This window comes from Phyllostomus hastatus, unplaced genomic scaffold (assembly GCF_019186645.2).
Source record: "Phyllostomus hastatus isolate PE091 unplaced genomic scaffold, TTU_PhHast_1.1 phas_contig_17, whole genome shotgun sequence".
NCBI lineage: Eukaryota > Metazoa > Chordata > Mammalia > Chiroptera > Phyllostomidae > Phyllostomus > Phyllostomus hastatus.
The window spans coordinates 24,157,738-24,171,487 of NW_025333664.1; the positions used below are offsets into that span (position 1 = coordinate 24,157,738).

General features: G+C 44.3%; 1 protein-coding gene across 2 annotated transcripts in view; it reads right to left on the reverse strand.

Annotated features, from left to right (window-relative positions):
• DNAAF9 (dynein axonemal assembly factor 9) overlaps positions 1-13,750 on the reverse strand; it is a 123,453-nt gene that overhangs the window by 19,154 nt on the left and 90,549 nt on the right. For both annotated transcript variants that reach the window (XM_045833442.1, XM_045833441.1), the window contains exons 28-29: positions 9,365-9,490; positions 2,579-2,616 (exon numbers count right to left, since the gene is read on the reverse strand). In XM_045833442.1, coding sequence (XP_045689398.1) covers positions 2,579-2,616; positions 9,365-9,490 — 164 coding nt within the window. The remainder of the gene's footprint in view (positions 1-2,578; positions 2,617-9,364; positions 9,491-13,750) is intronic.

A 13,750-nucleotide genomic window follows, 5' to 3' on the forward strand; every position in this document is an offset into this window, starting at 1 on the left:
AAAGGATTATGCCTAGCATTCCTTAGGCCAGCTATGCAAACTGCCACCTGCCAAGAGGAAATGCCGTCCGTGAGGCAGGTACAGCAGTTATCTGGAGCACAGGGTGAAGAGGCCACGGTGGGCGTGTTCATTTTGCTTGGGCAGGAGGCTCCTTCTGCTTTGGATCCAGGAGTGGATACCCAGATGTGGCCAAGGTCTCACCAGTCTGGCCTATCCCCAACAGTGCAGAAACATCTCTGAGGTCTGTTTGACTGTCCTAACCTGGGCTAAAGGGTTCCAGCAGCCCAGGAGAAAACAAAGCTCACCTCTTTCATCTATCTATAGATACTTCTGAAAGCAGGGCATGATGGTAAAATGTCTCTGCTCTGCGTTCAAGCCAACATCACAATGAGCCTTGCTAGCTTTTTAAGCACTGAGATTATTTCCTAATGCTAGCATGTCTGTAATACACATAATCTTGGGGATGTAATACAGTCCTTTTCTCATTGTAGAATAATCCTCTGTTGTAAGAGCAACACATCAGGGAGCCTGATTCATTGCTTTTACAGGCAAAGGGAGGCAATACGCTCCCTCGGGACACGAAGTGTTTGTCCACTAGTGTCGGATCCTGCCCTCCACTCAGGAGAAAAACATAGCTGACCCTTAAACAACTTCGGGGTTAGGGACATTACAGTAAAAAATCTGCATATAACTTTTGATTCCCTCAAAACTTAAGTCCTAATAGCCTACTGTTGACTGGAAGCATTACCGATAACAGTCGATTAACATGTATTTTGTATGTTATATGTATTATATACTGTATTCTGACAAAGTAAGCTAGAGAAAAAATGTTTTTACAAATCTTAGAGGAGAAAATACAGTATTTATTGAAAAAATCTGCATATAGACAGACCTATGAAGTTCAAACTGTGTTGCTCAGTAGTCAACTGTATTTGCCTTTTATCTCCTCCCTCCCCAGGCAGCCCATGCCCACGGTGAGCCAGGTCAGGCCAGCACAGGGTCCCTTGGGCCCAGACGCAAGGGGAAGATATTTATCAAGGCACTGTCAGTCCATAAGCCCCTTGGAGTTCAGAAAACAGCACATACGGCCTCAAGTCAACTGCCCATGTCTGACCACATCCCTAGCTGTATACAAGCACAGAATTTGACACGAGTTACCTTTGAACACTGAGTTGGGAGGCAGTGTTAGTGAAACAGTCCTATGAAGTGCCAGACAGAATGCAGTCTGCCCTGTAATAGCGTCCAGGTTCATGGACAGTGAAGACAGAGCACTTCCCCAAGGCTCTTGGCCAGGGCAGCCCACCCATCTGTATGCTGTACGTGCAGAAAAGCAGAGGGGCACCAAGGGAGAAAGTGTCAAGGAGCCAAGGTACATGAGAGTGAAAATAATGGGGCAGACAGGAGCTGACTACAGCTCAGACCCTTGGCTTTGACCATGACCACCAAGTATGTATGTATCTGAGGACCAGACAGCTTTCCTTGGTCATCCCCAGGTCCTATGTTTTTTCCTATGCTTTCTATTTCAAGGACGGGTACCACCAACTTTCCCAATCTCTCAAGCCAGAAACCTAGGAGTCATCCTAGACACCTCCTTTTCCAACTCATGTCCCACATCTAACCTATCATCACAGCCCACTGACCCAACCTGCATAGAATCTCCTTAACCTCTACCTGGGGTAGTGAATACTGTGGGTGCACCCAGGCAACCTCCATTCCACTCTGCTTCTGGGGTGCAGTGGCTGGAAGGCCACAGGGGCCTCTAAGAGCTGGACTTGAGACTGCTGGCGCATCAGTCCAACACACACATCCCTCCCCCAGTGACCCGGCCTCCGTGCTGTGCAGCACCCAGCTCAGCTGCTTCCCAGGACAACATCTCTGGGTCTCCGGTGCGCTCCGCTGTCTCTGCTCCCTGTGGGCTGGCAGTGGGCTCAGCAGGGCAAGGCTGTGCTGGGGACACCGAGTTATTTTCTTCCATCTGGTTTCTACTTGCTGGGCTGGCTCAGGAAGCCCAGAGCCCAGGTCTTCTGACAACAATGCACATTTTATCACCACTGCAGGAAATCTGGAATTTATTCTGAGTCTCCAGGCACCACAGCTAATATGATTAAAAAGTGCTGCTTCCAGGGCTGCCAGACCGGTAGGACAATGCAAAGTTGAGTGTAGTGACCAGGATGGATAGATTTTTCTAAATGTTACCAAGGAGGTGTGGAAAATTCCAGTGTATATAGGGGGAATATTAAGGGAGAAAGTCCTACTGGGCCATACTCCACACTCAAAGGGCAGGACAAATACAAGATATTGATGATCCAGAGACTAGGAATACGTATTCGATCTACTGGTATTACTTGGAAACCCAGCTCAGAAGAGGTGTTGCCATGACAACCTGTCATCATTAAGAGACAAACTCTGGAAGAAACCTGTCTATCAATATGATAAAGATAAAAGGTGCCAATGTCTTCCCGGGACCAACTTTGCTTTTGTTTTAGATTTTAGAATAGCAGGTAGGAGCATGAAGGGTCTGTTGCATTGGGACAGAATCTTAAAGGCATGCAAGCAGGGGGTGAAGCACATCGCTTACCTTGTGAACACTGGTCAAGACATTTAGGAAAGAGAAATCTGGGGAGGAAAAAGAAAAATAGTTTAAAACCATTGATTTCAGAGCTGTTATTGATTATTTCCCACACAACTGTGTCTATCACCGATATCGAAAAGGACCTACACGACAGGGCAAGTGACAGGCAGTACTGAGCATTAAAGATAGCCATGGTTATGCAAGAGGTTTGCATAGCTTTGAACCAAAAAGCTCTCAAGCCAGGAACCCCATAAAAGTCCCTATGTGGCCAACTCTTGGAAAGTTGAAGAGGGGATACTCGGGCACAGCCAGTCTCTAGACTACAGGAAACAGAAAAAGACAGCTGGTTTTCTTGTTTTGATTTTTTTTTTTTTGCTTGTTTGTTTGTTTCTAAAGAGATACTGTCCTCATAAAGGGGAACTTCAAGGGACAATGAGAAGGATTACATTCACCTAACTCAGCCAGGGATGTTCAGGGCTAAAGCTGCTGTGCTTCCTCTTGCGTGCACCCTCGAATCCTGGTAACCCTTAATCCCATTATGAACTCTAACAGTGAATGAAAAACAGGAAGCTCACTGGGTCAGAACTGAAGCAGGTGAGGGTGACTGATCCAAAGTGTGAGTTAGTTAATAATGGTAGCTCTGTAGAAAGTGGCAAAGAAAAACTCAAGTTCTCCGTGCTGTAAAACTCCTAACACTTCATAGTGCTCTTCTCAGGGAGAAAGGTAACACTACAGAGAAGAACTGTGCCTTTTATCTGACTGTGGGGCTGGGCGCCATGCAGGCAGTTCACATGCAGCACCTAGTTCTGTCCTCACACCTGCCCTGTGCCTTGGGCAGTAAGAGGGAGAAGAACGGGTTAGGATGGCTGAGTACTCTGAGCCCTTTGCCCAAGGCCTCATGGGAAGCTAGGAGGTGGGAGGGTGTGTGGAGGGACCCAGGTCTGTTTGGCACCACAGAGCTGCTGTGATTTCTTTCCCTGCAAGTGAGATGCTCATGAAGCCGTACTTCTGAGATGTCTCTGGTCTAACTGGCAGGTATCAATGCTGTTTAGAACACTGGGGGGCTTTCTCTTCTGCAATTTCCCTGGTGGCAGCAAGCCTTCATTCTTCTCTTTGATTTTTAACATCCAGACACTCATCACTGGAACCAAACTTGGTGGATGAGTGAGCTGGACGAAGACCACTTTTTGGGCTGCTGATCTAGTCTCTTGCCTGACTCCCTCAGTGTTTCTGCAGAATTCCAAGGAGGGACCCTCAACGCACCCTGGGGCAAGGTCAAGAGCCCTGGAACATCCACACCAGAGCCTCCCAAGGAAAGAACACACTGACTCCACTGCACTCACAGTTCACTGAATGTCCCCTCCCCCCACAGCAAATACATTCTTAGAAAGTATCTGTCCCCATCAAGTGTTTGTGACTTTAGAGGACACGCCCTTATAGGCCCTTCTTAGCACCCTGCTTGTTTCTCACAGCAATTCACGTCAGAGGCATTTTAGATAAGGCTGAGCAAGGGTCCCCCTCAAGGTATCTTATCCAATCACAGGCTGGATGCTCCTGGTTTAAACCTCTGACCTAGACTGGGGTCATCAATCTGCACCCATTAAGCAGCTGCAAAGAAAACATTCAGAACACAGGCACTTGCACACATCTATGATTCCCTGAAATTGGAATAGTTTCTCATAACTTGGCATCTTTGGTATCCTGGTCCTTCAAATTCATATGCTGGGTTTCTTCCCTTATCCAAATGGGAGTTATCATTGCTTCTTTATAATTTGTATAAAATTGCATTAATTTTTATTATTTTACTTCCTACCCTATATCATGATGAATTATGTATATGCCACTGCCATGGCCTTTAGAAAATTACTTAATTTTCCTGAGTGGCTCCTTTGTGGTAAAGTATGATAATAAAGAATATCTTTAAGGAGGATTTTGAGGATTTTTATTCCATTTAGAATAAAAAATATGCTTAGGAATAAATTAAACTAAAAAAGCACAAGACTTGTACACTTAAGACTACAAAACAATACTGAAAAAAATGAAAGACCTAGCCAGAGCATCGTTATGACCCAGTTGGGGCACATACAAGAATCAACCAATGAATGCACTATTAAGTGGAATAACAAATTGATGTTTCTTTCTCTCTCTCTCTCTCTCTCAAATCAATAAGTAAAAATTAAAAAAGATTAAAGACCTAAATAAATAAAAAGACACATCCACATTCATGGATTGGAAGACTTAATTTTTTAAAGTAAAATTTATTGTTTTCAGAGAGAAGAAAGGCAACACAGAGAGAGAGAGAGAGAGAGAGAGAGAGAGAGAGAGAGAGAGAGAGACTTTGACCCCCGCTGCTCCACCCACCAATGCACCTACTGGTTGATTCCCACAGGCTCCTTGACCAGGGACCAAACCCGCAACCCCGGTGCACTGTGATGATGTGCCAACCAACTGAACACCTGGCCAAAGCAGAAGACATATTTTAAAGATGGCAATAATTCTCAAATGGGTCTATAAATTCAATGTAATACCTGTCAAAATCCAAGCTGTCTTTTTTTGCAGAAACTGACAAGCTGATCCTTAAAATTATACAGTAATACAAGGGACTCAGAATAGCCAAAACAATTTGAAAAACAAGAACAACACTGAAGGACTCTCACTTCTCAATTTCACACCTTACTGCAAAACAGTAATCAAAACAGTGTGATGGGGGCATAAGGAGAGACATACAGATGAATGGAATGTAACTGAGGATCCAGAATTAAACCTTTATATTTACAGGCAACTGATTTTTGACAAGGGTGCCCAGACAATTCAATGGGGAAAGAAATCTTTCCAGCACACGGCGCTAGGACAATTGGGTATCCACATGCGAAATGATAAAGTTGGACCCCTACCTCACTCCTTCTACAGAATTAACTCAAAGCAGAGCACTGGCCTAAATGTAAGAGCCAAAGCTACAAAACACTCAGAAGAAAATGCAGGGGTAAATTTTTGTTACCTTGGATTACACAGTAGCTTTTTAGATATGATACCATAATCACAAGCAACAAAAGAAAAATAAATTCAACTTCATTAACATTAAAAACTCTTGTAATTCAAAGGATACCACCAAGAATATAAAAAGAGAACATTTTTGCAAATCAAATATCTGATAAAGGACTTGGATTCAGAATATGTACTCTTCCAATTCAATAAAAAAGACAAACCAATTTAAAACTGGGCAAAGGATTTGAATAGACATTTCTCCAAAGAAGATAAACAAATGGCCAATAAACAAGTGAAACAATTCTCAATATCATTATATTAGGGAAATGCAAATTGAAACTGCAAGGAGACACCATTCTACACTAACACAGCTAAAATAAAAAAGACACAATAGCAAGTACTGGTGAAGATGGGGAGAAAATGGAACATGCATACATTGCAGGAGGAATGTAAATGGTGTAGTAGTTGTGGAAAATAGTTTGTAGCTCCTCAAAAAGTTAATATACAGTTACCATAGGATCCAGCAATTCTACCCCTAGGTATATACCCAAGAAAACAGAAAACATATGACCACATGAAAACTTGTACACAAATGTTCATAGCAGTGTAATGTATAATAGCCAAAGGGTATAAACAATTTAAATGTCTATCAATTGATGAATGGATAAATGAGATGTGGTATATCCACACAATGGAATATTACTTGGCTATAAAAAGAAATGAAGTGCTGATACCTGCTCAAAATTGGATGGAAGCGGAAAACATTACACTAAGTGAAAGAAGCCAGACACCAGAGACCACTTATGATGTGATTCCATTTATATGAAACGTCCGGAATAAGCAAATCCACAGACACAGAAAAGAGACTAATAATTGCCAAGGGTTGAGAGGACAAAGAAATGGTGACTTTAAAAGAGAGAATTTTTTAGTATGTGAATTATATTTCAATGAAGCTATTATATTTTTAAAAAGCAACAGACATACATACTATAAAATATCACGTGGTTTCCCCATCACCCAACGCTTGTCCCCAAAGACATGGCCATTGCCCAGAACAAACCACTACTGATAGTTTGGTGTGTAGACTTCTAGACATTTCCTGTGCATACACAAATAAACATTTTAAAAACACGTATCATTTTGGTAATTTGCTTCCTCACTTCACAAAATATTGTGGACATTTCCCCATGACAGTACATACAAATCTGCTGAGTTTTTTTTTAATGCCTGGAATAGTATTCCATTATATGGATACTCCCAGATTTAACCGGTCTCTAATTATCATTTGGATTATTTCCAGTTCATCAATATTATAAAGCATTATTTTGACCACTGCAGAGCACATCGGTCATATTTTGGACTGTCTGGTACCTACCAAACACCTTTCCTAGGCTTGAACTTAGGAAGCCCAACCCTCTTGTAAACAGCAGAACACAGCTTTCCCAGACCTTCTTGCAGCCTGGTGCAGGTATGTGACTGAAGTTCCACCAACCAGATGTACCCAAGTCTCCCACTGGCAGCCAGCAAGGTGGGGCAAGGAATGCATGTTAGGCAGACCCTAGGTTCTGGTGAAGGAAGTGGCAGCTCTACAAGGTGTGAGCGTTGTTTCTGCCTTTGATTGAGATTTCCAACACCACAGTGACTGTATTGTCTTTCTTTCTGGGCCTCTAACAGTTCATTTTTTGGCTACTTTTGTTAGCTGAACTCCTTTTTTCCTCTAATTTTTTCTATGTAATAGCTTTATGGAGGTACAACTTGCATATCATAAAATTCACTTGTTTTTAAGAGTAGAATCCAACGGTTTTTAAAGTCAATTTACAGAGTTGTGCCACCAGCACCACAATTGTTTTAGAACATTTCCATCACTCCAAGAAGATCCCTCATGCCATCCTCCCAGGCCTTTCATTTATGTCTTCTCCTTGAGCCCTTCCTATCCCACTTGTTGGCTCCTCTTCTCGACTTTTTTTGACAAGTGCAGAAGAGTACTGGACTAGGCTAAGTTTTCTGAAGTGTAACCTCCATTTGTTGGTTCCTTATTACGATCTTGTATTTTTTTTATGGTAGTAATCTTGTCCCATGTTAGACCTCCCTCTACTTTAATCCATCTTTTCCAAATGACTGAGCAAAAGAAGGCATGAATGGTAGAAAGCGTTGCATGTAAGCGTCAATGCGGCAGTCCAAAGCACAATGGTAATGCTCAGCATCCACCACAGTAACCTAACCTGAGACAGAAGGAAACAGACCCTTGTGGCTCTTCTACTGGAGAGAAGAACCTGGGTCACAGCTGGAGAAAAGACAGAACAGCTGAAGGTGAAGACGTTTCTTGGAATCAGTCAAGGTGATCAGGGACATAACCCGTAATGTAATTTCTATGAGAAACTTAAAGATACCAACTTGGGACTCAAATAGGAAGGGAGCTTTTTCAGATGAAGGTCTAAGGATAGATTAATCAGTAGCCAGGAGATAATAATAATAACACGGACTAGCTGGAAAGACCACATGATTACAGACACAGGAGATATTCCACTAGGCTACAGGGAGAGGAAGTTAAACAGCTCTATGAGGAGACAATTCAATGCTTGAAACTGTCCCCACTGAGGAATGCTTTCATGATAAAAATAGGTACTTCCAGACACCTCTGGAACAGTGTAAACTGTAAAACCTACTCAAAAAGCAGTTTGGGAAAGTGAATAAAAAGCAATAAAACTTCTATACACGTAGTTAGTGTATGGTATCACTTTGAGGAATCTATTTTAAGGAAATAATGTGAAATTTGAGAAGTTTATATGGATAAAGATGTTCCCACAGCATTATTTATAATCGTGAAAAGTTGGAGACATCTTATTAATTAACAGTGGAGAAATGGTTAAGACAATTATGTTCATCCACACACATGACTATATAATTCATCAAAATGTAATTAATTACCAGTGTGATACAAGAACATATATGTTAACATACATATTTCTATGTTAACCTAAGAAAATGCATATAAAATTATATGTATACCACACCTGTAAAAAGCATGCACATAAAGAAATCAGAAAGGAATCCACAAAAATTATAATAGTTACATTGAGCTCTGGCTGGTGTAGCTCAGTGGATTGAGTGTGGATTGAATTGAACCAAAGTGTCGCAGGTTCAATTCCCAGTCAGGGCACATGCCTGGGTTGCAAGCCACGGCACCCAGCAACTGCATATTGATGTTTCTCTCTCTCTCTCTCTTTCTCCCTCCCTTCCCTCTCTAAAAATAAATAAATAAAATCTTTAAAAACATAGTTACATTGAGTTAGTGAGATTATAGATGAATTATTACCCAATTTCCTTTGCTGTTGTTATATTATTCCAAAAGAAAAAGAAAAGAAAGTTCCCATGTTAGTAGTTAGAATGAGTGTCCATTACTGAGGTAGGATGGCATTAAGATGGCTTAACCATATGAAAAAATATCTGTGAGTTATGTGTGACAACCCTAGGCCTTGGGACATAGGCCTCTGCCCTGCAGTAAAGACAAAAGAAAAGGCTGGCGTGGGCATTTCTTTCTGGGAGAAGCTGTTTCAAGCTCCAAGCTGTAGGCCAACAGCTCTCCAGTACACAAAACTGGCAGACGCTGCCCGTCCAAAGGAGTCTTCTGAGAACCTGGCACTAATCAAATAACAACTGAAGATTTACTGTGCATAAGGTAAACTGATGTGTTCCAGAAGACAAACACACAGAAAGATGGGTCTCTGTCTAGTGGGTGGGAGAAAATCGTGTTCCGTATACTAGACCCAGCACATCCTGTGGGCTGGAGGTGGCCCCAGTGCGTACCTGTGCTCCATGTAGCAGCTCAGGGGCTCCACGCACACCGTGATGGCACCGATGGTGAAGGAGGACTTGACATTTGGGTCGGGGTGCGTCTGCAGGGCCTGGACAACATCGATAATGTCCATGTAGCTGGGGGGAAAAGGGATGCTTAGGTTACTGACTAGGGCTGGAGAGCGGGACAGGGGAATAGGAGAATGCTGAGTGCTGAGCCAGCCAGGGCGGAGGGAAAACCAAAATGAGGAGTGGTGCTTGGGTTCTTGGGGTCATCTGACGTCACGATTTAGAGCCGCTGGAGTCCAGTGTTTCTGCATCCCCGAGTCCCATTAGTCCTCAGAACTGTGAAAGAGTGGGCAGAAGTACACCCCCCCAACCCTCAGGGTACAGTAAGTCTGTACAGGCGACTCTGCGGCTCAGAGCGGGGGACTCATTGTCCTTAGGCCTGTTTTCTGATTACGTTAGGAGCTCCTGCATTGGTCTATTTTCCTTAAAATAGATTTTTCCTCTCCTTCCAACTCACAGAACATGTGGGCAAGAGAGAAAAGGGGGTCCTAGGGGACCTCTCCAGGTCAGCAGACACGTCAAATACCCTTGCATTGTATCTCCTGACTGGAACTCCCTCCGAACTCCAGATGTCCAGGGACAATTTGATATTTCATGTTAATATGTTCACGATCCAACTCCCCCTGCCTTGTCCTCATCAGAGGAGACTCCGCTCCTTTAGCTGCTAGGTCGAAAGATTTGCTTAGGGTCATCATTGACTCTCTTTTTCCTCAACCTTCAAAACGGAACCAGAATGAGATCGCTGCTCATACCGCTGGGTCCAAACTGCTCCCATCTCTTGCCCAGATCAGCCCCATAGCTGCTTCAATGGCCCCCCTGCTTCTGTCCTCACCTCTCCCCAGCCTGTTTTCGACACAGAAGCCAGAGGGATCGGACTCATCCTGTTGTGCTAAGCCACTGAGTGAGTGGCTTCCATCCCACTCAGTATGAAAGTCAAAGGCCTTACGATGGCCCAGCATCCCTCCAAGATCTGGCCCCCACACTGCAGAAGAGAGCTGGCTCTCCTACTCTGCCTTTCCTTATCCAACCCAGCGACTCCGGCCTCCTGGCTCTCCCGAGAACATTCCAGGCATACTTCCTCCGGGCACTCTCTGTCCCCTCTCCTGTGATGCTCTTTTCACCCAGATGTCTGCAAGGCTTACTCTCTCACTCCCTCATGAGGGAGGTGTCCCCTGACTTCATACAGCCTATGTGACACAGCAACCCCCTCCCTGGTCCAACCTGCCCCTGCCCCAATTCTTCTCCAAAGCACTGATGTCAGCTACATTCTCTGTATTTTCTCATTTATTTGTTTACAGTCTGTGTCTGCAGTTAAAATGAAGGCAGTTGAGTGTTTTGATTTATAGTGCCTAAAGTAGGGTAAATGAACGAACTGGACGCCCAACCCCAGGGAGATACATGGCCACTCGAAGAGACAGCATGTGCTTTTCACCTTGTGAGAACGTTTTCCTGACTGACCCATCCTATGGACCAAAAGGTTTCTGTAGAGGGAAGGGCCTGGATCCTAGGGAGGCCAGTCATGGTGGCTGAGAGGATAGGCACAGCCTGCCTGAGCCATTTCCTGAGTCACTACACACCACTCACCTGTAAATCACCATGTGGCTCTATCCCAGATCACAATTTTAGCACCCCCGCCGCCAAAGGTCTGCCGAGGTCCCTACGAACCAGCAGCGCTTTAGTAAAGAATAGGGAGTGCTAGGTTCTAGAGCTAGGTTCAGGCCCCATTATGGCCAGGCAGCCAGGGTGCCTTTAGAGAGAGCCCTCTGCTCACTGGTTTTCCTTGAAGGCTTCTCCCCATGCCTGGGCAGATGTGTGTACTACCATGTGGGGCTCTTCCCATTGGTTCTGCGGTGCCTGGGAGGGCCTGGATGCCAGGAGAAGCCCCTAACTGCCTGCACTTCAGTCCCTTAAGCACACCGTGGTAAGCAGGACTGATGCGTGCTGGCTGCCCTCCAATCTCTTTGTGGCCATGTTCAATAGATTTAACTCTTGTGGTTAAGTGTTCCAGCCTTGCTCCTCAGTGTCAGCTTTTCCCTGATTCTATTAAAAAAAAAAGAAAGAAAAACGAAAAAAAAAGAGAGTGCTTGGAGTCTTTTTTTCTCCATGTTTGATACAAGCCTATAGAGGCTCTTCTTTCTTTCTTTTCCCCTTCCTTCCTTCCCTTCCTTCCTTCCTTTCTGTCTTAAACAAATTTGAAGCAATTCTATCTTTTTAAAAAAGACTTTATTCATTTTTAGAGAGAGGGGAAGGGAGAGAGGGAGAGAAACATCAACATGTGGTTGCCCCTTATGTGCCCCCTACTGGGGACCTGGCCTGCAGCCCAGGCATGTGCCCTGACTGGGAATCAAACCAGAGACTCTTTGCTTCGTAGTCCGTCGCTCAATCCACTGAGCCACACCAGCCAGGGCTCTTATTTTTAGGATAAAAAACTGAAAAAAGACTTACAAGCCAGTCCTGCAGATTTTGGTCATTCTAATACAACAGGTTCACCCTTAGGAAGGGTGCCTGGGGAATTCCCAGGTTTTCGGAGCATTCCATTAACCTTCATTTACTTTAATACAGAAAGTTCGAGTGAAAACTCACCCCAGGCTCCTTGGTGAGGCCAATGCATCTGGTGCATCTACATGAATGCATCTATGCACTGCAGCCAAGAGCCACTGTGGCGAGAAAGGAGACCCTAAGTGACATTTACTCTACTTATTAAGAGGGTCCTGCTAGACCCTGCCTCCCTGTCCAGCCCCTGCCCTACAGTAATCATCCTGGGCGTGGCCTCCACACAGGAGGAGGCAGCCCTCACCACAGAAGGAAGCAGGTCACTCCAGGTGCCAGGTTGCATCTGGCCACTTTGGCTAAACTGCCTGAATGCATGATGAAGGCAAAAAACTGGTTCTTCATGTTTGCCTCTTTCTTGTCAGTACTCCCTTTATTACAGACAAAAACAAAACAAAACAAAACCAAAACAAAAGCCCAGTAGGACTTGAGCTTTCTTTCCTCTGAAATAACAGATATTCCATTCAAGTGTCCTTTGGGCTCTGTTTTATGTTTGCAATTTAAGCCTACAATTTGGGCACATGTTCTAAATTAATTCAATTTTTGTTTTGAGAGAGATGCTTTGTTTTAAATGCAGATAATTTAAAGAATCATTTTACAACCCTCCAAAAACTGTAAACAAATTCCTTAAAATTATTTTTTTAAAAGTAAGATTTCTCCAGTTTGACTTATTTGTGTGTTTATATGTTTTCAGTTCCATATAACTACAGCTACCTCCGTCCTGCCCCCGACCCCCGCATTTGGCAACCACTGTTCTGTCCTCCATTTAAAAAATCTCATCACTTCACGCCCTGGCTGGTGTAGCTCAGTTGATTGAACTCGGGCTGCGAACCAAAGTGCCGCAGGTTCAATTCCCAGTCAGGGCATATGCCTGGGTTGCAGGCCATGGCCCCCAGCAACCACACACTGATGTTTCTCTCTCTCTCTCTCTCTCTCTCTCTCTCTCTCTCTCCCTCTCCCTCTCTCTCTCTCTCCCTCCCTAAAAAATAAATAAAATCTTTTAAAAAAATCTCATCACTTCAAAATACACTAATTTTTACAGCAACAACTAATAGCTTTACCTGATGTCAAAGCTGAATACCGCTGCCCACACTGCTGCAGAAAGTCCAATGGCACCAGGCCACTCTAGGGGCAAAAGAAAACTTCCCTAACCACGGGTTTCCCCCAAACAATCCTATAAATGAAGATTAAAGTAACATTAAAGGAATACATTCTCAATCTGAGAAGCTTCTGGGGTCACCCTTCATCAGCAATCTCGATTCTGGGCTCGCAGGTCCAGCCCTAAGGAGACAGACTTTCAAAAAGGAGGCTGCCACAAGCTCCCTGCTGGTCCTCAAGCAAAGGGGCCCATTCTGTAAGGCCAGTGTCTCAGTGAGAGCCACAGCATTTAGTTGATATCCTGGCTCGAGTCCGCTGGGAAATTTGAGGCCCTCAGAATCCCGGGACTGTGACTGGGCAAAGGCTCAGTCTGAGAGTACATGAGTGGCCTGGCCATACCGTCACTGCAGAGCAGAGCAGCGCAGCTGGGACAGCTGACACTTTTGCAGACTTGTATAATCAGAGACAAGGAGTCCACGGTGTTCTCTGAAGTGACAGAAGATGAAAATGACCTTAGTCGCCGGATATTAAACTGCCAAATCTGACTCCAGGTCCATTCCCCCACTGACTCTCAACTCTGACAGTGGCCAATCCATTCTTTCGACCATTTGAAGCGATGGAAAAAACCAGAAGAGAACGAACAGTTACAAACTCAGACTCTTGCTCTGTGGCTTCCAACCT